The following is a 21321-nucleotide window of genomic DNA, read 5'->3' as shown; positions in this document are numbered from 1 at the left end:
TGGGGTTCTTCCTTGATTCTTGACGCCGAGGAAGGCGCTCCTCTCTTCTCGTCTTTCTTTGCTGTGATTCGCGCAAAATCCTCGCTCCTCGCCGCGACGGCGCTGTTCCAGGTAGAGATTTCCCGAGAATTTCGATTCGATTCGCTGTGCAAGTTGCGGCAGATTGCGTGTCTTGATTGGATCGCAGAGGTCCTCCATGGCGTCGTCAGGTCACACGGCCGTGGCGATCACCGATAATCCGGCCACGGAGCGCTCGCCATTGCTGCCGAAGCGGCGGGATGAGGAGGAGGAGGAGGAGGAAGGCTTCGAGGTGGGAATCTCCGGCGCCTCGGCTCCCAGCGCGGTCTTCAATCTCCTCACCACGATCGTTGGGGCCGGGATTATGGCATTGCCGGCGACGCAAAAGGAGCTGGGGATCTTCCTGGGGATGATCACGATCGTGCTCGTCGGCATTCTCACGGACGCGTCGCTGGAGATTCTCCTGCGCTTCTCCAAGGCCGCGAATTCGCTGAGCTACAGCTCGCTCATGGCGGACGCATTTGGGATCACTGGGCGGACGCTCTTGCAGCTCTCGATCATCGTCAATAATGTGGGATTGCTCATCGTCTACATGATCATCATAGGTAAAGTGACCTTTTCTCTCGCATTTACTCCTTCCGTGGACCATATTTTTTTGTTCTTGAGCATGTGTTTCACCTTTGTTTCGTCCTCGTGTGGGAAATCTCTCCAGGTGATGTGTTGTCGGGTTCTGGTCAGGGCGCTGCTCATCACTCCGGAGTTTTGGAAGAGTGGGGTGGCGGCTCCTTCTGGTGGAATGGGAGATTTTTTATACTCCTACTGACAACAGTGCTGGTCTTGGTCCCGTTGGTGTCTTTCAAGCGTGTCGGTGAGCCAATCTTCCTTTTCTCTTTTCTCTTTTGTTTTTGTTTTGGTTCTTCGATATTAATGTCTAAAAGCTGCCATGCTCTTGCAGATTCGCTAAGGTTTTCGTCAGCTCTGTCCATTGCTCTGGCTGTTGTTTTCGTCGTGGTCACTGGGGTGATTACTGCCACGAAGCTGGTGTACAAGGAGATCCCTTCGCCAAGATGGCTGCCCGACGTCCACGATCAGTTCTCGTTCTGGAAGCTGTTCACGGCCGTGCCAGTCATTGTGACTGCGTATATTTGTCACCACAACCGTAAGTCGTCCATCGCTTTCTTTGGCTCATGACAATCCTTTTGCTGCAGTTCATCCCATCGCCAACGAGCTCGACGATCCTGCCTCCATGCAGAAGATCTGCCGCGTCTCCATCACCATCTGCACCTTCGTGTATATTGCGACAGCTCTGTTTGGCTACCTTCTCTTCGGCGCCAGCACCATGGACGACGTACTCGCCAATTTTGACGCCGACCTCCGGATCCCATACGGCAAAGTCCTGGCCGGGATTGTCCGAGTTGGCTACGCCGTCCATCTCATGCTAGTCTTCCCACTAATCCATTTTTCCCTCCGGATCAACCTCGACTCCCTGCTCTTCCCAAAGTCCGCTCCAATCTCCGAGGACAACCGGCGGTTCGCGTGCATCACCGCCGTCCTCATCCTCGTGATTTTTTTCGGCTCCACGCTCGTCCCAAACATCTGGACGGCGTTCCAGTTCACGGGAGCCACAGCGGCGGTGTGCATCGGCTTTGTCTTCCCGGGGATCATCGCTCTGAGGTAAGCATCAAAGTTTTACCGCCTAGAGTACCGTGCGCGCTCACCACCCGGCTCTCGTCACGCAGGGATAAGCACGGCATCGCCACGGGATATGACAAAACGATAGCGTGGATCATGGTGATCCTGGCAGTGGTTTCTAGCGTCACGGCAATCACAACAAACGTGTACGGGATGATCAGTCCGGGATCCAAGAAAGACAAACCAGGCGTCAGTAATGGTACGCGGACTTGGTCCTAGAGATCATTCACTGTACGTATCTGTGTGTAGAGCGCCAGGCCTTCCAGCCGGTTGGAAATGTAAAACTCTCGATCTTAATGCAAAGCCTTTGATCTTAAGCTGGGAGATGAGCTCTTGAAACGAAGAAAAGTAAACAGCATATCTTTGAAGAATCCTGATAGAAGAGAAATACCTTTTGACGTTTCAACCTCTTCCGGAGCTGTTGTTGGCAGATTTTGTCGTTGAACATTCGGGGCCACCTTGAACGGTGAAATACAAGTTCAAGCGTTTCGAAAGGAATGATCTATAGAAATCTCGACAGTCAATTGAAAGTCCGCGTTGGGTGCCGCTGCCAGCAGAACTTTGGTTGCCATCTCTTGCTCTTTGTTGTTCTCGCCTGGGCTGGAAAATGGCAGCCAGACGTCCAAAACTTGGAGCTTCTCGAGGTTGAGCTTTCTGTGTTTGTCACTCCTGAATCCCTGATCACCAACAAAAATCCAGTGAGGCACCGATGAATCAAATAATCAATCAAGTACAATGCAAAGCTTACTCGCTACATGCTCAGGTTCGTCCTCAGCTCTCGGATGCTGGGTAAGCGCATGAAAAACTCCAAAATGCACAATGAGTCCTGGCCTTTATTCTCTTGAAACCTTGGAGAAAGCTTTAAACACTCCAAACGTGCATCTCTCCAAGGAAAGAACTTCCAGATTACATAAGAAATTAAGCGGAGAAGAAACCACCTCTAGCTAGAACAAGCCATTGAGGTGCACCCTCTCAAGGATCTTACCCTGTGTGACCAGTCATCCACTCACATTTATCAGTGCCATGGGCCTCTGCAACTCAGGAGCTCCAAGTAGTTCACGTTGGGGTTGTGTAACTCTAGGTTGACGTCCACCATTTGCAATCTCAAGTACTCCAGAAGCGTTGCCCCTGTCGATTCGAAAGCCTAAACTGCATCACGGGAGCCTCGTCAAGCGTGGGAGGGCCTTGCATTGAATAGCCAAGAATGAGCCGATGGAGAACACCTCAAGGTGTGGAGATTCCAAGGAGAGGAAGCAGAGATCTAGCGCTAGAAGTACTTCTGGAAACTCGACCCACATGATCAAGACTTTGTTACCTCGGCATGAAGAGATGGCTGCCGTTGCGCATTACTGCCTTGACCAAGCGAAAGATCTTCTAGGCTGCAGAATGATTCAAGGAGATGGAAGCATGCGCACCGGGGCTTCAACTCCGGGTAGAGCTGACCTCTGGCTCTTCGAAGCAAGAAATATCCATAGCTTGCAAACCACTGGAATTGCTACGAGTGAGTATATAAGCGCTGGAAGATGGAGCCATCAAAAGAACCCTAGACTTTGTGGAGCAATGCGGCCTATCGGTAGCTTTAGCTCCAGCGAGCGGCGGCCTGGATTGAAGAGATCATGGAGCTCCACAACGAAATATTTCTCGTTCACTAGGGACTGCCGGGAAGGTGGGATGTCGGTGATGCGTCTTTTGGGTCCTAACTTCCACGAAGCTTGAAACGAAGAAAATAAGTGAGAGCTCACAAAGATTCTTGTCGCTTCACCATGGCCACGCGAGAGCTTTTCCACGCTTCTCAGCTCCAGCGAAGAACACGGCCTCCAACACAATATGGTCTTGCCATCCTCTTTGCCGCCATCGCCGAACCTTGCGTTTCTATCCAGTGGAAAACCGGAGCATTGAGGCAGATATATAGCCTCTCCCACTATGAGATCGCATGGCACCACCTGGAAGGCACGGGGACGGAACAAAGGTGAAACACATGCTCGAGAACAAAAAAAGAATGGTTCCAAAGGAGAGTAGATGTGAGAGAAAAAGTGACTTTACCTATGATGATCATGTAGACGATGAGCAATCCCATATTGATCTAGAGCTACAAGCACATCTGCCATAAGGTCACCATTTACTGTACGTTGGCAGATCTTCGTACTCAGGGATGCATTCGAACTTCGGAAGCCATGGGAAACGTCTCTTGTTCCAAGCTGGACGATATGAGTTAAGAGAAGCTCTCAATCAGGTGAGGATATTTGAGTAATTTTTTGGTAAAAAGTTATGGAAATAGAAAATTTGTTTTATGCCAAAAATCTGAAAAATGCTGTAGTTGTGTAGTTGATGATCACTGAGCCAAGAATTGCCCATTGCTTTAGAAAGGATCAATGAATCATTTGGTAGTTGCTGAAGAGTCAGCAAAGGAAGAGCAAGATCAGCAAAAATTTGTGGGGAAAGATTCTTGAGCAGAGGAAAAGGAAGATGTTATGCTGTTTGCAGTATACATGAAGGAGCAGCAGAAAAAGCCGAATGACAACAAGAAGGCACCAGTGGCAAATCCCAAGCCACAAATATAAGAATTGACAAAGTACATTAAAGAATCTCTAGTCCAAATTGAATTCTAAGGACTGATGATGGTTTTACTTTTGCTAATAACACAGGTAAATGAAGGTAAGAAGCTTGCCAAGGCTAAATGGAAGAGGATGCAGGGTGAAAAGAATGGAATCTTTACTCTTTTCAAGGGGCAGCCACCAGTTTGGCCACATGAAGAGCAGCAATTGTGCGAGAAGGTTTTGGGACCAGGAATGATTTAAACACAACACTATATTAACAAATTGACATCAGGAGTCTTGGTGATTACTATAATTGGTTTTTACATTGTCAAGAAGACAGTCTGAAACTGAGATCTACTGCTCTCATTGGCGGACGTTTACATGGTCCAACCATGGGGGGCTTTACTACATGCTTTAAGTTGCTAAAGAATGGCAATTACGTTTTGAGGGGAAATTTACATCATGTGGAACACTGGAGTCTTGGTGAAAAACTCGGTGATCACCAAAGCAAGGAATCCAAGCATCGCTGTTCGCCCGTTCCAGCGCTCCGCCATGGCTCTAAACGGCCCAATTGATCTACTGTCGGGGCTCTCGCCCTTAAACATGGGCACCAGCGACGCGTACGCGAATAGCTGTGCCACTGCCAAGAAATGGAAAAGACCAGTGCTCCCCGGCGAGTAGAGCTGCTCCGCCACCGTTTGTCCCGTCATTCGCTCCACCGCGAATGCCCACACCAATCCAATCATTGCCTGCTTGTCAAGTTCACGTTAGTTGCTTGCAAAAACGCGAAGAATCTCTTACCAGTCTTCCATTAATCGTTTCTGGGCCGGCTCCATCGAACGCCATCAAGCTGGGGAATGATCGATCGCCAGTCTCTGGTCGCCTCTCAACCTCTGGCCTGGGATAGAGCGATCCGGACGATGGCACGGCGCCAAACACTGAGCGCTTCTCCGACTCGTTCTCGGCCTGGTTCTTGAGAACTTCCTCGCGGGTGACCTCCTTCTTGGTGTCGTCGAGGATGCCACTGATCCCGCCATCGCCACCATCCCTGGATTTGTTCGAGGACGCTCTCACTACTAGATTTCGCGAGCTGGAGCTCGTGGGCAATTGGGATTGGAGGTGGAGCTTGTTGGAGATGAGAGAGGAAGAAGAGAGAGTTGCGATGCTGCTGCCTGAGACGAGTGCCATTGTTTTTGAGCTGCGAGCTAGCTAGGAAAAAATAAACTGTGCAAATGAACTACTTTCTTTACATTTGAGATGGCAGATATTTATACTGTATAAGGCCCGTACGTGGCAAAAACTAGTTCCCGGCTCGGCTCGTGTCCACTGTATGTGTCGCATGCCTTGTGCGGTGAAAGAGGCCGAAGGTAAAACTTCTCCTCGAGAAAATGCAAGGTGTATAATACTTTAGAACTTTCGTTTCGTTTTGCAATCGAATTCGTACACGGGGATGCTCTTTTGTCTAAAACATTAACTTAATCTAATCGCGTTAAGGTATGAAGTCTTCATACTCGCGCAAAAAATTGGCAAACGAGCAGAAGTGTAATGTAAACTTGACTGTATCATGACAAGAGAAGAGGGAAATGAAGAACCCATCTGCATACAAGATGTGTGAGCCACTGTGGCAATACTGCTGCCTTGAAAATATTTGCTTGTCATGAGATGGATGTGTGTCCATCAGGTGAGGCTGCCACTTGATTATCAAAGATACTTTCGAAACAATTTTTACGAACGGGAAAGAAGCTGAAGGAAGGCTTTGACATCATTTGGAAAACCGACCCGAAGGCCTTGCTGATCTCTGGATAATCTAATTATAATAATGCTAATTATAATCTGGATTATACTGCAGATTGACAAATAGAATATTTTGCTTATGTTTTCCTTTTGATTAGACCCTAGAGCGTTGAGAAAAGGAGGTTTAGCTAAACCCTAAAATCTCATTAGGGTTTTGGTGGTTTGTAGTTTTGCGTCTCGAGAATCATCAATTGCTCTGAGGGCTGGACCGGCCCGGTTATCGATTGGTTTCTGCTGCTCATCTCAAGTGTAGCACGATGCGAGCGGCTGCTAGGAAGGCCGTGGTACCAAAGACAAGGAAGAAAGAAGCAGAGGAGCGAAAGGCAGAAAAGATATCTCGCGAGCTGGAAAGTCTACGGGAGCGTGTGCTTCGAAAGGAAGCAGAGCTTTCGAATCTGTCCAAGAGAAAGGTGGGAGATGAGGATTGGGACGATCTACCAAATAAACGGGCCAAGTATCTCGGCAACCCTTTTCAGGCAGAGGTGAGTGTTTCGATTTCCATGCTAAGATGTTTTTGAGAGTTCTTTTACAGAAAAGCAGCTATGATAGGCGTTTACTGGAAATAAACAATCCGTTTGTGGACATCAGGGAAGTTCCGGAGCTGAGGTTTATGCCACCAGATAATGTTTCTGATGGAAAGCTGATGGATGAAGCAGCATTCAAGGCAGCGGTTGATATTCTTCTAGAGCCCGTTGCAGTAACTAGCCGGCGGTTCAGGACCGAACTTGGCACACAAATTGTACACGCCAGTATTCTGCAAAATATAAAGCTTCTTACGACGCCATCTTCTGAAACAGACTCCCAGGTGGTTATTGGAGGAAAGGAGCAGCTTCAGTTGAAAGACCGTAAGTTATTTTTGGTTTTGTTTTGTTCTTTTGACTTCGAAGAAACTTCTGCAGTGCAATTTATTGAACAAGAAAGCGATGAAATTGGACACGAAGGGGATGAAGGCCAGGAGCGTGTGGTTGACCCAAATGATTTTGTTGGCCTCGACAGATATGATCTTAAGGCAAGGAAGAAAAACATTGGTAGCCTTAGTATGTGCTGATTTTGGTTTGTTTCAGGGAAAGGTTCGCGATACGTTGCTCGATCCAGCAAACAATCTGGTTACTGTGATTATTATCGAGTGCGACTGGAAAGGAACCCCTACGAAGCTTGATCAAGGTGCTGGTTATGCTATCCGAGCAGCCAAATTGAACATGAAAAAGGGGCGATATGGACCCATTTACGTCCACCATTGGTATAAAGGAGGTAAAGGAGGAGCTTTCAGGTTACACAAACTAAGTTTTGTGTTTCATAGGATGGCGTTACGGGGTACTAAGACCAAAAGGTATCGTGACGGTTAAAGATGGAACGATCTTGAACGTTCACACGGCAATTCAAGGTTAGACTAATCAAATTACATTTATTTTGACAGATTTGATTTACAGACAAGAGGAAGGCATCTTTGGAAGATTTGGAGTCCAGGTTGAGAGATTTCACACGGATTCTCTCTGAACAGTATTTCCGTCTTAATCAATTTCCAGACGATGAATATGTGCTTGGAAGTTTAGACTTCTGTGCCACGGTTAGCATGTATTTCAATTGCTCTACTTGTTTATGCATGTATGTTTATGTTTTCAGGAGATGACCCTTCCTGTAAATCCAGACAAACCTATCGATGAAGGTGGCTTGCTGTTCTTCACTTCTTTGATCCGCACGTTTATTGGAGACCGGGCACTTACATTAACATCAGCCGACATCGAAGACAATCATGCGAAGCGGGAAGCCTCCATTAAGCAGACTATTGATTACTTTTCGTCTTCTTTGTCAGCAACGTATTCCAGGATGCCATCAACAGGTATGATTCTAGTTTCTGGTTTTTAATTGAAGGCTGAAATATAGATTACAGTAAAGAAGGAGAGGTCTGAGTCCACGTCTGGGTCTCTGAGTCAGGCGTGAGTACTTCTAAAGCTCGCTCAGCATCAGATGGCTTGGTAAATTTGATGCTCTGGAACGCCTGTTTTCCTTTTTAGTGATCTTTTCACAAATTCTCGGATGATGCTTGTAGTTTTGCAAAGTCGAAGTTTGAAGAATATATGTTGGGCAGTCTATATAGGCAGAGCGGGAAAAGCTCGTTCTTCATGTAAACGCCAAATTTTTGTAACATATAGATCCTTCAAAATACTCTAATGCTCAGTGTGCAAGAGTATTCTTTATTCCAGCTCCCCCGATTAAGGGCTTTTCCACTTTCTTTGTTTTAGCTTGTAGAACAGCGATAGAGTTCAGATCATAGTGATCTTCCATCTTTTCCTTGCATTCCACACAGAAACACGCTCCAGCTAAAACACTTCATCGTTTCTCGACCACTTTATTCGCTCTTCAAGGTGTTTCGAGAGCTGCAGGATTCTCGAGCTTATTACCGGCCGTATACGGAAACGCTTCAAATGCCCCTGGCTAAATGCCTTTTTGAAACGAGGATGGAAGTTCTTTAAGATACACGCTTCTCGAAGAACACGGTCTCCAAAGAGCGTCCTTGCCATCCCGGACACAAGGACTTTGTCACCATCGCCAGACCTCGCGTTAATGTCCAGTGGAAACCCGCAGCATCGTGGAGGATTGAGGTGGGTACGAGGCCATGAATTTTGACGAGAAATCTTTTCAAGAGGTAGAAGTCTAGCACATTTGCAGCGAAGCCATGCAATCTCGTCGTGGGAGAGGCGGCCTCGGCTGTTCTTGCGCGTACTCGCGCCTCGACACCAGGAGCGCTCTATCGCTCTTTTGGAGATCTCGCCGAAGCTTGCGGGCTCTGCGACCTTGGCCTTGCATCTCCAGCCACTCACACTTCCTTTCGACGTGGGACTTGAACGCTGATGCGCTTGATCTCGTGATCTGCTCCAGAGGAGGACTCCCTCGTTCGTGAAACTCTTACTCGGACAAGTCACGGCCACTGAGCTTCACCATCTTCTTAGTCACCAACCTGACCGCGTTCGGCCGAAATCCCGACCGCTGCCGAACGCGGTCAGCCGAACAAGGTCAGCCGAACACGGTTGGACAGTTCCGTTCGGTGATTCCGTTTGGGAAAAAAAATGGTGATCGCGCTAGATTTTTGATGCTGCTGCGGCTATCGCCATCGCCACTGCATCTCCACTGCTTTGCTATTCTCCTGCTGCTATGAAGAGATCCATCCATCGGATTCCATCCACGAATGCCCAGCCTAGCTAGCCTAAATAGAATCTGATGAAGAGGGCTATAGCCTATAGGAGCTGCGTGCGTACCAAGCTCTACAAGGCGACACTCTCCAGCCTCTGCTTTCGATTGAGCGCAGAGCAGCTCACTGAGGCCTCGCAAATCAAATCACCCAGTCCGTGACGCTTGAAATTTTTGCCCTAAAATGGAAATTACGATTCGAGTGATTTCAGAGATTTGATTCTAGCAATTCATAGCAATGCAAGTTAGGTTTGAATCTCTTGGTATAGAAGATTTAGCTGAAGAAGATCTTTCAAATAAAAATGTGATTGTTGGGGAAGATGCTAGAAATGTCGAAAAACTTACTGAAAATGTTGAAAAAGATGAGTAGTAGTTAGTTTGGTTTAATCTAATGCTTTGGTTTGGTTTGGTTTTAATGCTTTGGTTTGTGGTTTTACTAAAAAAATTTAATTTTTTTATCAAAAAAAATTTGCGAACCGTTCAGCCATTCGGCATTTTCACAACCGGTTGATAACCATAGTCAAGCAGTCGGCCAGTCGGTGTTTGGAACGGTCAAAACTAACCATGAATCACCCTCGCCAGCATCACCATCCTTCTCTTCATCATCTGCTTCTTCGTTTTCTCACTGGACATTCTTGCAAACTTCTCCTTTCCTTGCTCTTCACTTCGATCATCCAGCTCCACCGATAACCACTTTGCAAACTTTCCAACGCTCTTGTCATCCTTGAACGAATCAACACGCGGATAATCGTAGAACTCTTCCTCTTCCTTCTTTTTCTTCGAGGCGGTCCCCAAACTTTGGAGCCTGAATGCCGTAAGCAAGTGACCGACAATCGGCCGGTATCCCACTGTCCGCGCCGGATCCTCAAGACATTACCTGACACCTCCATCTGTAAAGCCATCCTCTTGAGCAAAAACATGGAGGTAAATGCAGGCCAGCATCCTTACATAATATCCACTACTTGCTAAGACCGAAGGTAACGGCAAGAGCATTGTATTAAAAATGCTGAAAGACGCCATGTAGTCCTCGCTCGATACTTCCGCATCATTCTTCTCTATCCTTTGCCACCATGAATGAAGCCCAAGTGACATATCTTTGTCACCCAAGCAAATCCAAGCAAACTGCCTGTTTTTATTCCTCTCCTCCAGGAGGAAGCATTCCCGGCGAACACTGCCAATGCCACAACAAAGAAGAATCCTCTGAATCCATGCTGCGTGCGCCGGGATGCACTGGTAAAGAGAATACACCCACACAATGGCTTGCGGCGGGAATGGGAATACCTTCTCCGCCGAGAGGCTCCAAGGACGATCGATCATAGTCTCAAATTTTCCTTAAGCGCTTGCAGATAGAGGACTTTTCTTCCCACGACACGCGCATTCTTCCGGATTTGAGTTTTTCTTCGCAAGCTCTGAGGATCGACGCGAGCGAGACAAGAACGTGATCGAGCATTTGTAGGACCCCGATAAGAGCTCAGATCATAGTGATCTTCCAGCTTTTCCACCCAGGTTGTGGCCGCTCGCATGGAAAACCTCGCTCGAGCACTCTGGAATCACTGGGATTGAGCTTCTCGTCTTCTCCTCTGCGCAAACACTTGGATTAGCTTCCCACAAGAACACGAATTTATGTTTTTTTCCCGCCGTCGTCTATATTCGTACGAAAACGCTTCAAGAAAATGCCCAGTGCGGGCATCTGGAAAAATACCCGAGTATTTTAGATTGGAGGAAGATGAGCTCTTGAAACGAAGAAAGTGATGGAAGAAGTTCTTTAGGATGCTACAAGAGAGCTCGCAAAGAACCTTGTGACTTGATCGCGTTCCCGCGAAAGCTTCCCCACGCTTCTCAAGCTCCAGCGAAGAACACGGTCTCCAAAGAGCGTCCTTGCCATCCCCGACACCAGGTCTTTGTCACCATCGCCAGACCTTGCGTTTCTATCCAGTGGAAACCGCAGCATCGTGGAGGATTGGGGCGGATATGTGGCCTCTCCCACGAGGAGATTGCATGGCTTGGCTGCGAATGCACTGGACTTGTAGCGATGCTCCACCTCTTGGAAAGATTTCTCGTCGAGATTCATGGCGGCCTCGGCTGTTCTTGCGCGAACTCGCGCCTCGAGAGCAGCGATGAGCGCTCCATCGCTCTTTTGGAGATACTTTCGCCTAAGCTTGCGGGCTCTGCGGCCTTGGCCTCGCAGCTCCAGACACTCGCACTTCTGTTCGACGTGGGACTTGAACGCTGCGGCGCTTGAGCTCGTGATCTTGTACTTGGCGGTGACCCGGACGAAGCCCACCGGATCGATCTCTCCCGAAGCCCACCATTTGAGTCCAACGGCTATGCACGGGATCTTGTCCATCCTTCCTGCTCGTATGTTGCGCATCGCGGCGGCGCACCCGTAGTAGAACATCTCGAAGGCATCGTCCGGCCATTCATCCGCGCCTCTTCCACCCAAAACTCCCAGAGTGATGTGCTGGTTGATGGCGTGGTCACGTCCATACATCCGGAGGAGGACTGCTTCGTTCGTGAAACTCTTGGCTTGCTCATCTAGAGGAAAGTACTCGGACAAGTCACGGCCACTGTGAGCTTCACCATCTTCATCTTCTTCATCGTCTTTGTCACCCTCGCCACCATCGCCATCCTTTTCTTCCTCGTCTTCTACTTCGTTTTCTCCTTCTTCTTCCTCGTCGTTCCCTTGCTCTTCAGCCCGGTTAGCCAGCTCCAGCGATAACCACTTCGCAAACTCTCCGACACTCTTGTCATCCTGGAACGAATCAACACGCGGATCATTGTAGCGCTCTTCCTCTTCCTCTTCTTCTTCGAGGCGCTCCCCAAACTTTAGAGCCAGAGACGTGAATGCCCCGAGGAAGTGACTGACTATCGGCCTGTATCCCAACTCTGTCCACGCCGGATCGTCCCTGCTAGAGAAGGCATTCCCCGACACCTCCATCTGGAAAGCCATCCTCTTGAGCAAAAACATGGCGACGTCCTTACTGATTCTCTTTGAATCACCGCCAAACTTTTCACTGCATGATCCTGGCTGGACATCAAGCAGTGGCTGAGCGAGCTGTAAGAGGTCCTTGGCCATACGATAACAAATTTGATCGTCACAGAAACCAAAAGTATCTGACCTTTTGCTGGCCAACCGGATTTAGCGCGAAACCCTCCCCTTTCGTTCGGCCGCTCTCTCTGCCGCTCTGCTGGGCCTCCCCGCTATAGTCACCATCACCAAAGCGTTAAGAAAATGACATCGATGTTTATGCTACAACAATGAAAGCTGAGGAATCAAGCGAGAAATAGAAGAGAAATACGTTTCACTTCTTCAAGTTGAAACCTCTTTAATCTCGAACAAATCCGGAGCTGTCATTCGGAGATCTTTGTACCCAGGGACAAAGTCGAACATGAGGGGCCATGGGATGTAGATAGCCAGCCTGGAGTCTAATCCAAGGTGGCAAGAGATTCATGTGGACGCTGAAATGAGCGGACACAAGACTTGTATATATTTACATGGAGAAAATGATAAAGTGGTAATGGTATTGGAGCAAACGATGATCTCATGGGCAAAATAAGACCACGCAGCGAGCAGCAAGGCTACACGACTCTAGATCGCATGACTGCTTGACTGCAGCAGAAGAAGAGGAATGGAAAAATCCGTGCTGTAGAAAAATTCAGTCAAGATCAGGGTTAGAGCGTGCTGGAATTGTAGAAGAAATGACCACAACTAAGGCAATAGCAATCCCTTTCTTTACAGGCATGGATTTTGAGAATTGGGTGAAAGAGATTTCATTCCTCTTTCTCCGGGACAACTGTCTCCGAGCTGTCCAGGGGACAGAGATTAAGTAGCAGCAAGCGATGAAGACGAATGGCAGGTCAGAAATGATAAGGCAGTCTCCACCATGGGGATTGGCTTGAGCAAATTGCACCACCACCACCTGGATATCACAAAGACCGCAAAAGAGAATTGGACAGCCTTGAAGAATGTATTTAGAACCAAGCCAGCCTAGAGATTTCAAAGGTTGAGTTAAAGTCTAAACTTTTTGGCTTAAAAATGGTAGCGGACAAGACTCCAGCAGCTTTTTTAGGAAGGCTGAAGTTGGTGCTCTCCCAGCTGTCAAGTCTAGGTGAAACAGTCACCAAGAATGATAAGCGAGCAATTCTTCTCAATGCTTTGGTTCGCCCAGAATTCAAATCATTGAAGACTATGCTCAAGAACTCAATGAAAACCTTCATTGAAATGCAAGCAGCTCTTATCAATGAAGAAGAACCAGCTGAAGACCAAACACCCACAGATACAACCACAACCACAACTTTGTTTGTCAACTCAAAGCAAACAAAGAATTTTCTGGCAGCAGGCTGGTGTGAGCAACACTGTGAGCAGTTTCAAGGCTAGCAATGTTGGAGACAACAACTCATGCGAGCGTAAAGGTGAGTGCAATTATTGTAAGTGGGTTGGACACTATGCTTGAGAATGCCGAGACAGGTTAGTAGGGCATCCTTGAGGATTGGGGAGAAAGAATATACAAAGGAGTCAAGAGTTCTCATGGTAAGAGCTATTCTAGAACCTGTGTTTGTTCAGCAGCAGGATCAAGACGTAATCTCGCTGGACACAGCATCAAATATGCACATAACTAGCAGGTGAGAAGCTTTGCATTGATGACTACTCATGCTATACAAGTCATGTGCATATTTGCTGCTGTGTCCAATGAGATTACGTCTTGATCTTGCTGCTGAACAAACACTGGTTCTGGAATAGCTCTTACCATGAGAGCTTTTGACTGGTTTGTATATTCTTTTTCCCCAATCCTTGAGGACACCCGGCTAACCTGTCTCAGCATTCTCTGGTGTAGTGTCCAACCCACTTACAATAATTGCACTCACCTTTACACTCACGTGAGTTGCTATCTCCAACATTGCTAACCTTGAAACTGCTCGCAGTGTTGCTCACACTAGCCTTGAAACTGCTAGTGCTGCCGAAGAATTCTTTATTTGCTTTGAGTTGACAAACAAAGCTGTGGTTGTGGTTGTATCTATGGGTGTTTGGTATTCAGCTGGTCCTTCTTCATTGATAAGAACTACTTGCATTTCAATGAAGGTTTTCATCGAGTTCTTGAGCATAGTCTTCAATGATTTCAATTCTGGGCGAACCAAAGATGCTCACTTATCATTCTCGGTGACTTCACCTAGACTTTGACAGCTGGGAGAGCACTGACTTCAGCCTTCCTAAAAAAGCTGTTGGAGTCTCGTTTGCTGCCATTTTTAAGTGAAAAAGTTTAGACTTTAACTCAACTTTTGAAATCTCTGGGCTGGCTTGGTTCTGAATACATTCTTCAACCAATTCTCTTTTATGGTCTTCGTGATATCCAGGTGGTGGTGGTGCAAGTTGCCTCTGACCTGCCATTCGTCTTCCGCTGACTTAAGGTCTATCCCTGGACAGTCCCGGAGAAAGAAGAACGAAATCTCTCAAAATCTGTGCCTGTAAAGAGAGGGATTGGTATTGCCTTAGTTGTGGTCATTTCTTTTACAATTTCCAACACGCTACAACCCTGATCTTGAATGAATTTTTCTACAGCACGGATTTTTCCTGGTCATTTCTTCTACAATTTCCAGCACGCTCCAACCCTGATCTTGAATGAATTTTTCTACAACACGGATTTTTCCCTTCCTCTTCTTCTGCTGCAGTCAAGCAGTCACGCGATCTAGAGTCTGTGTAGCCTTGCTGCTCGCTGCGTGGTCTTGTTTTGCCCATGAGATCATCGTTTACTCCGATACCCTAACTACCACTTTGTCATTTTCTCCATGTAAATATATACAAATCTTGTGCCCACTCATTTTAGCGTCCACATGAATCTCTTGCCACCTTGGATTAGACTCCAGGCTGGCTATATACATCCCATGGCCCCTCATGTTCGATTTCGTCTTAGACAGCACAAGACCTGGATCCATTGCTTGCAATCTTGCATGTTGAACTTGTCTGTCACTTTCTTTCCTGAATCTGAGCCGGATGATACGAGTTAACAGCAACGTGCTCGGATGGCAAGAAATGTCAAGAGTGTTACAAGTTCGAGCATTTCTAAAGGGATGATAAAATGCAAAACTGGAATACCTGGGACAGTCAAGCGAAAGTCCGCGTTGGGTGCCGCAGCCAGAAAAACTTTTGTTGCCTCCTTGACAGCTTCTTCTTTCTCATCGTCACACTCGTCGTTCTCATCAGGGCTGAGATTCAGCAGGCGAACATCCAAAACTTCAAGCTTCTCAAGGTTGAGCTTCTTGTATTCGTTGCTCCTGAATACCTGGTCACCAACAAACAGATCCATCCAGTGAGGCATGCGCAATCAAGGAAAGTGTAAAGCTTATGCACAACATGTTTAGGTTCGTCCTCAGCTCTTGGATGCTGGGAAAGCACTTGAAAAATTCCACGATGCATAGTGACTTTTGGCTTTTGTCTCCTGAAAAGCTTGGAAAAAGCTTTAGACACTCCAATTGTGGCATTTTCCCAAGAAAAGACTATGATATGACTCCAACTCTCCAACAGTAAAACAATCGCCCCATACTTCAAGAGTGCATAAGATACTAAATGGAGAAACTAGCTCGAGCTTGGACAAGGATCTGATGTGCAACCTCTCAAGGATCTTACCTTCTGCAAGCCATTGGAAGACGCTCGAATCGCGGAAGATGAAGCCATCGGAAGACGCTCGATCGTGCTGGGATCCTAAAATGTAACGAAATAATGAGATTTTAGGGTTTATTTGATCGGCTAAAATCTCGTTAGGGTTCTAGGCAGCGTAGTAAATGTGGAGCTCCGGGCGGGCGAGGGAGACGAAGAAGCGAGCGGTCGAATCCAAGCACTCCTGCAATCGCAGGGCGGCCAGATCGACGCCGCCATTGCAGCGCAAGGACTTTCCCTCAGGTAATCTTCGATTGAGCGAGCGGAAAGACTTAGTGGTGCCTTGGCCTGGCAGGCGATCCCTCTTCGTCGGCTTCTCAGCGCCCTGATGATTCTTCTTCCACCACGGCCCTCCACAGCGAGTGTGCTGTGGTTTGGAGCAATGCGGCCTATCGATCCGAGACCATTGGCAGTAGCTCTAGCTCCAGCGAGCGGCGGCCTGGATTGAAGGGATCATGGAGCTCCACAGCGAAGAATTTCTCGTCCGCTGGGAAGTTCGCTGTCAATGTTGGCGTGATCGGTGCTGTGTCTTTCGGGTCCTTAACTTCCACGAGGAAAGTTCTCAGCGATGATCCAGCTTTTAGAGAGGCTTGTTCTTTGGCCACGCCAGCTACATTGCAACGTGGTGTGGAAAGAAGTTTCGATGAATGCTGGATTCATGGTCCGGATCGTAACATTGAAGGAGAGCTGCTAGAAACGATCGTCCAGGCGGAGCTGGAAGATGAGAACGATCGTAGGCTCGAGGAAGAGCTGCAAAGTGGGATCGCGGCGCTGTCAAAGAAGCTGGCCGACTTACAATGCGAGCGTGAAGAGAAAAAGATGGCACTAAGCGACCCTTTGTCGAAGAAAAGCTTCGCAGCAGAGAATGTCTCCCGTAAGAAGCCATCCAACGAAAAGAACTTTCAGCAACGAGTCAGGATCTTGCAAAAGGAGAACGTAGGAGGGACGCGATTGGCACGCTCCAATCCGGAAAAATCCAGAGACAACGTCCCGAGGGAGAAAAAGCTCGTGAAGTCGAGTGACAATACTGAGAAGAAAGGCCCAACTAAGTCGAGACAAAAGGAAGGTGTGACTAAAACGCAATTCGTAGAAGCGGAAAAACCTGTGCGCCTGGAAGAGCAACTAAAAACTTTGCGACTGTCACCACGCTTCTGGGGGAAAACTTTCGACTGGGCGAAAAGCTTAAGATCCACCAAGGCTCCAGACAGGAATGCTCCATCGAAGAAACAAGCTACTGCGAGCAGGCCTGTTCTTGGCGAGAAGAACAGGCAAGTAAAAGTGGACGCGACCACCGATATCCGCAAGGGCCAGATGAAAGAAAACAGGAACCCGCAAGCTCCGCAGGGAAGATGCGAGAAGGCACGGTCGAAGCCAGCGAATTATGCTTCTAAAACGGCCAAAGTTTCCAGGTCCGAGGAGGAAAGCTTCTCGGTGTTTACAGCTAAACTCCGCGACTAATACGTGGTCCAAAGCCAGCGAGGATATCCGGGGATAAAGAGTATGCGAACATTCTAGCGTGGAGCGAGCGCCACCGTCGGCCATGAGCTTTTGAGGTGGAAAAAGCGCCACTGCGATGACGAATTTGATACACAAGTATGACGATACAAAAGGGAGAGCTGCGAAGAACCAGAGAACTTTGGGACGCAGTGCAAGAGATATGGAAGTTCTCACTGGATGGAGAAGCACATCTTACTCTGGAAAGCTTGCAACAAGGTACTACTCTTTGGGACGATCGGGATTTTACAGGCAGCAGGCGGTGACTTGCCAGATCTGTGTCAAGGACACCGACACTGAGGGATCACTCAAAGTCACTCGTGAAGAACTTGCGAGGCTCCAGGGATCATCCAGAGTTCCACAAGCTAGTGAAGAAGCTTTGGGAGATGCTCCTCCTCCAGTGCTCCAAGTTCTCTGCGACGAGGCCATTTCCTGGGACAAGGAGAATGCTGCGAGGATCAAAGACATGGGAAGCAATGATACCAGTTTGAGCTCGACGATGGAGCACAGGCTATGGGTGTTTGCCGGATGCTCCTCGCTGCTGGGAATGCTAGCAAAGTCCGCGGCTGGCATCGAGACAAGCTCCGACGCAGGTCTCTCAACACTCGCCATCCTGTCCGCCTACGTTCTAGCCGACTTGGCCACCGGCATCTACCACTGGGGGATCGACAACTACGGCGACGACAAGACTCCACTCTTCGGCCCCCAGATCGACGCGTTCCAGGGGCACCACAAGCGTCCCTGGACGATCACCAAGCGCGACTTCTCCAACAACATCCACTCGTTGGCTCGTCCGGCAACGATCTTTCTCGTCCCGGTTTTGGTGGCGACTCCCGGCAGTGGCCCCGTGGATGCGTTCCTGGGAGTTTTCCTGGGATGCGTGGTCTTCAGCCAGCAGTTCCACTCGTGGGCTCACACCCGGCGCAGCCAACTTCCAGGAGTTGTGAGGGCGCTCCAGGATCTTGGGGTGCTCGTGTCGACGAGAATGCACGGCAAGCACCACCGGGAGCCTTTCGATGGGAACTACTGCATCGTGTCGGGGGTTTGGAACCGGGTGCTGGATTCGAGCGGGGTGCTGAGGCTGGCGGAGAGATGGATTTACTCCAACTGGGGTTACGCTCCTCGCTGCTGGTCGGATTCGTCGCCGGAGTGGAGCCAACAAGGATCATACTTCGAGGATTGATTCGTTTTAGCCGTGATGGTCTAAGTTATGCTTCATTGAGCTCATGTAAAGTCAATGCCAGTCAATATAAAGTCCAAAAAAGGACTTGACAAGGATCATACAGGGAGGACAGGACTTCATGGTTTGATTTCGTTACACAAATTTGGTAGCGCTGGACACTTTTTACAAAATCAGCCTTCCATCATCTCCTGTAGCGATATCGCTTGAAATTGAAGTAAACGCAGAGGATACCTCGCTCAAATGTACACTTGAATCCGTTCTTGGGGGAGCGCTCCCACTCCTTGTTGACGATGCGAAACGCCTGTAGCACACAAGTTAGAATGGAAAACAACGAGCACAACGAAGAGAAACCATCAAACACTTACAATATCTTCGTATGGAGCACCCGCAGTGAATCTGATGATGGCAGTATCGCCACTGATCCCGTCTCTCTCGATCGCAAACGTTGGTGCCTTCGTCCAGTCGATCAAATCGGGGTAGAAGATGTTGAACTTGTATCCCTGGACAGTTTTTGGTGGCGGAGAATCGTGATCGTAGTGCGTTTGATTGTACTTGTTCCACTCGTATCCCGTATGGACCCTGTTCAAGTACTTGGGCTTTCGTGGACTGTACTTGTCACGCCACAGGTTTACGTGATCAGATTCCACACTGACTTCCGCCCCGGAGCCAAACTCAGCATCGGCGTCTTCTACTTTTCCCAGCTCTGCTCTCGCAAACCCTGGAATCCCATCTCCTCGAACCGCTTGACGAGGAATCGGCTCAGGAGAGCGAGGAGCCATCGCTTCCTCTATAACTTTCTCGCTTGAAATCTCGTGGTGCTGCTGCGCTAGATCCATGGCTATTTCTCGGAGCTGTGCCTGTAAGTTTGCATCTATATGTCAGAACTTAAATCGTGAAACAGAGCACAAGACGTTTTGCTTACCTTGGCTTTGAAGACGTGCACTCTCTTCAGGACGGACTCCCAGAACTCGACGTTCTTGGCTGATCCAGATCTCAACTTTTCTTCTATCTTTGCTTGCTCTTCCTGGAGTCGACGCGAGGTCATGTTTTGGAGGAGAGTGTTTACGTCTAGATCAATGCTGGTATGGAGTCCAGCATCGTCGAGCACCAAATTATCCTCTCCACCGCAAGCTCCAGCTTCTCTCTTTCGTCCTTCTGCTAGCTCTGAGTCGCAGACAACCGTCATGGCCTCCCAGAACTCGGTATTTTTCCTGTCCAGCTCCAAATGCAAGCGAAGTTCTTCACGTAGCTTCTCCATTTCTTTCACGCTAAGGCCCTTGAAGATGAGGTAAGGCTCGGCCATCCTCAAGTCGTCGAGCTTGGATAGAAGATCAATCTTCGTGGCTCGGCCCTCCTTGATGCGTATCTCGGCACGGACTTCCCGTTGGTGGAAAAGAAACTGCAGTGCATTCACGCGTAATTAGAACTTGCAAAAGGATACGCAAAAAAACATTTATATCATACCTCTTCTTCCTTTTTCTCCCAGTCTTGGAACTCTGCCCTTGCTCGCTCTCTTGCTAGCATGGCTTTCTCTTCCTCGTTCTTTGCTTTCTCCATGGCTCTCTCTTCCCGTTTCTTCTTAACCTTCTCGATTTCCTTCTGGAAACACAAGAACATGAGCAAAACCGAGCAACAAACAAGCGATCTAAAGAAGAGATTCTAACTTACCATCTGTTCCTCCTGGCGCACCCTTTCAGCTTTCACGGAGATATCTTTCAAGTTCAGTGCCTTATTTGCAATGTCGCGTTCGATCTTCTTCCTCCACACAAACCTAGAAACCGAGGATTAGCTCTAGAAACCTCGCCAAAACCGCACAAGAAACTACTCACTTCTCAGTCAAGTTGGAGTCTCCGAAAGGATTGCTGTCGTCTGAATAGCCCGAGACCAACTGTGGTTTCAGCTTCTTAGCTACCTTGGCTGCCTGAAAACACAGGATTTAGTAACGAAGAACTAAAACAAAAAACAGTGATCTCTAGGTACCTTTCTTTGGGCTTTCTTCACAAGATAATCGTGAATCTCCTCCTCGGTGTATTGACTCACCCTGCCTCTCTTCCTTCTACGTCGCTCGTCAAGATCAACGCAGCCTCCCATATCAATCGATAAACCCTAAATCTTTGCGACCTCATTTTTATAGGAGGTTGCCAAAAGGTTGTAAGTAAAATATTTCTATCAATAAAATTTATTTGGTCTAAATGCACATTTAAATATATTCAGGAGAATTCTCTAATTTGCACAAGTGGCTGTGTTTAAACTATTGTACCACGTGGAAACTTATTCAAATACTAATTATCATCCCAAAAATGATATGTGGTAATTATTTTAAGTTTATAAAAGTTTTGAACAAAATACTCAAACTTTTTTTATTCATGTTATATTCATAGTTTTTCTTTAAAGAGATGCCACAGTTGGAATGTTTAAAGTTTTTTCCAAGTGTTCCAAGGAATGATGGCCAAGAGTCCTTCTGGATCATGGAGTTTTTTATGCACTTTCCCAGCATCCAAGAGCTTAGCACGAATCTGAGCAAGCTTTGCATTTTACTTGTTTGTTCCTCATTTTTTTTGGGCAGGCATTCATGATCAGGACAGACAAACACCACGAGCTGAGAAATTCCAAGTTTTGGACTTCCGGCTGTTGAATTCCTGCCCTGATGAGAACGACAGCCTTGATGAGGAGCAAGAGGACGCCGTGGCGGAGTTTTCTATATCTCATCCCTTTAGAAATGCTTGGACTTCTACCCAAGTAGGATCCTGATGATCCAGCTT

The 21321-nt window shown here is 47.9% G+C and overlaps 5 protein-coding genes across 6 annotated transcripts; 3 read left to right on the top strand and 2 right to left on the bottom strand.

The window, feature by feature from the left end:
- The first annotated feature begins 11 nt into the window (after window positions 1-11).
- On the top strand, window positions 12-2034 carry LOC9630706 (amino acid transporter AVT6A). Of its 2 annotated transcripts, none has more exons than XM_024679150.1 (6): window positions 12-111; window positions 163-623; window positions 731-886; window positions 974-1177; window positions 1227-1692; window positions 1758-2034. In XM_024679150.1, exons 2-6 carry the CDS (start codon window positions 197-199, stop codon window positions 1927-1929), a joined length of 1425 nt encoding a protein of 474 aa, XP_024534918.1. In that variant the 5' UTR covers window positions 12-111; window positions 163-196; the 3' UTR covers window positions 1930-2034. The 2 variants fall into 2 exon arrangements, with proteins under 2 accessions (XP_024534918.1, XP_002962133.1); XM_002962087.2 differs by having other exon boundaries at window positions 33-111; window positions 188-623.
- Window positions 2035-4523: 2489 nt separating this feature from the next.
- Window positions 4524-5477, bottom strand: LOC112347785 (early light-induced protein, chloroplastic-like). Its single transcript, XM_024679191.1, has 2 exons — window positions 5049-5477; window positions 4524-4996 (listed from the first exon to the last, which is right to left on the bottom strand). The coding sequence occupies exons 1-2, from the start codon at window positions 5433-5435 to the stop codon at window positions 4703-4705; spliced, it is 681 nt and encodes a 226-aa protein (XP_024534959.1). The 5' UTR covers window positions 5436-5477; the 3' UTR covers window positions 4524-4702.
- Window positions 5478-16007: 10530 nt separating this feature from the next.
- Window positions 16008-17365, top strand: LOC9630703. Its single transcript, XM_002962084.2, has 2 exons — window positions 16008-16125; window positions 16178-17365. The coding sequence occupies exons 1-2, from the start codon at window positions 16008-16010 to the stop codon at window positions 17338-17340; spliced, it is 1281 nt and encodes a 426-aa protein (XP_002962130.1). The 3' UTR covers window positions 17341-17365.
- Window positions 17358-18654, top strand: LOC9658207 (fatty acid desaturase 4-like 2, chloroplastic). The gene has a single exon (XM_002962083.2). The coding sequence runs from the start codon at window positions 17456-17458 to the stop codon at window positions 18557-18559; it is 1104 nt and encodes a 367-aa protein (XP_002962129.2). The 5' UTR covers window positions 17358-17455; the 3' UTR covers window positions 18560-18654.
- A 69-nt stretch (window positions 18655-18723) lies between these two features.
- On the bottom strand, window positions 18724-20650 carry LOC9658206 (cactin). The gene is made up of 7 exons (XM_002961574.2): window positions 20540-20650; window positions 20389-20480; window positions 20228-20330; window positions 20024-20158; window positions 19482-19958; window positions 18925-19416; window positions 18724-18860 (listed from the first exon to the last, which is right to left on the bottom strand). The coding sequence occupies exons 1-7, from the start codon at window positions 20648-20650 to the stop codon at window positions 18741-18743; spliced, it is 1530 nt and encodes a 509-aa protein (XP_002961620.1). The 3' UTR covers window positions 18724-18740.
- Window positions 20651-21321: the final 671 nt, after the last annotated feature.

This window comes from Selaginella moellendorffii, unplaced genomic scaffold (assembly GCF_000143415.4).
Source record: "Selaginella moellendorffii unplaced genomic scaffold, v1.0 SELMOscaffold_1, whole genome shotgun sequence".
Taxonomy (NCBI): domain Eukaryota; kingdom Viridiplantae; phylum Streptophyta; class Lycopodiopsida; order Selaginellales; family Selaginellaceae; genus Selaginella; species Selaginella moellendorffii.
The sequence above is the reverse complement of the archived record's forward strand: the minus strand, read 5'-3'. Positions and strand labels throughout refer to the sequence as shown.

Bases quoted from the DNA above. Each gene is read 5' to 3' on its own strand.
- LOC9630706 (XM_024679150.1), top strand. From the start codon at position 197: ATGGCGTCGTCAGGTCACACGGCCGTGGCGATCACCGATAATCCGGCC. The intron at 887-973 runs GTGAGCCAATCT...ATGCTCTTGCAG, and splicing joins GGTGTCTTTCAAGCGTGTCG to ATTCGCTAAGGTTTTCGTCA. The intron at 1,693-1,757 runs GTAAGCATCAAA...CTCGTCACGCAG, and splicing joins CCGGGGATCATCGCTCTGAG to GGATAAGCACGGCATCGCCA.
- LOC112347785 (XM_024679191.1), bottom strand. From the start codon at position 5,435: ATGGCACTCGTCTCAGGCAGCAGCATCGCAACTCTCTCTTCTTCCTCT. The intron at 4,997-5,048 runs GTAAGAGATTCT...CTTGACAAGCAG, and splicing joins AAACGATTAATGGAAGACTG to GCAATGATTGGATTGGTGTG.
- LOC9630703 (XM_002962084.2), top strand. From the start codon at position 16,008: ATGTGGAGCTCCGGGCGGGCGAGGGAGACGAAGAAGCGAGCGGTCGAA. The intron at 16,126-16,177 runs GTAATCTTCGAT...TTGGCCTGGCAG, and splicing joins GCGCAAGGACTTTCCCTCAG to GCGATCCCTCTTCGTCGGCT.
- LOC9658207 (XM_002962083.2), top strand. From the start codon at position 17,456: ATGACGAATTTGATACACAAGTATGACGATACAAAAGGGAGAGCTGCG.
- LOC9658206 (XM_002961574.2), bottom strand. From the start codon at position 20,650: ATGGGAGGCTGCGTTGATCTTGACGAGCGACGTAGAAGGAAGAGAGGC. The intron at 20,331-20,388 runs GTGAGTAGTTTC...CTCGGTTTCTAG, and splicing joins GACTCCAACTTGACTGAGAA to GTTTGTGTGGAGGAAGAAGA. The intron at 20,159-20,227 runs GTAAGTTAGAAT...TTGTGTTTCCAG, and splicing joins TGCGCCAGGAGGAACAGATG to AAGGAAATCGAGAAGGTTAA.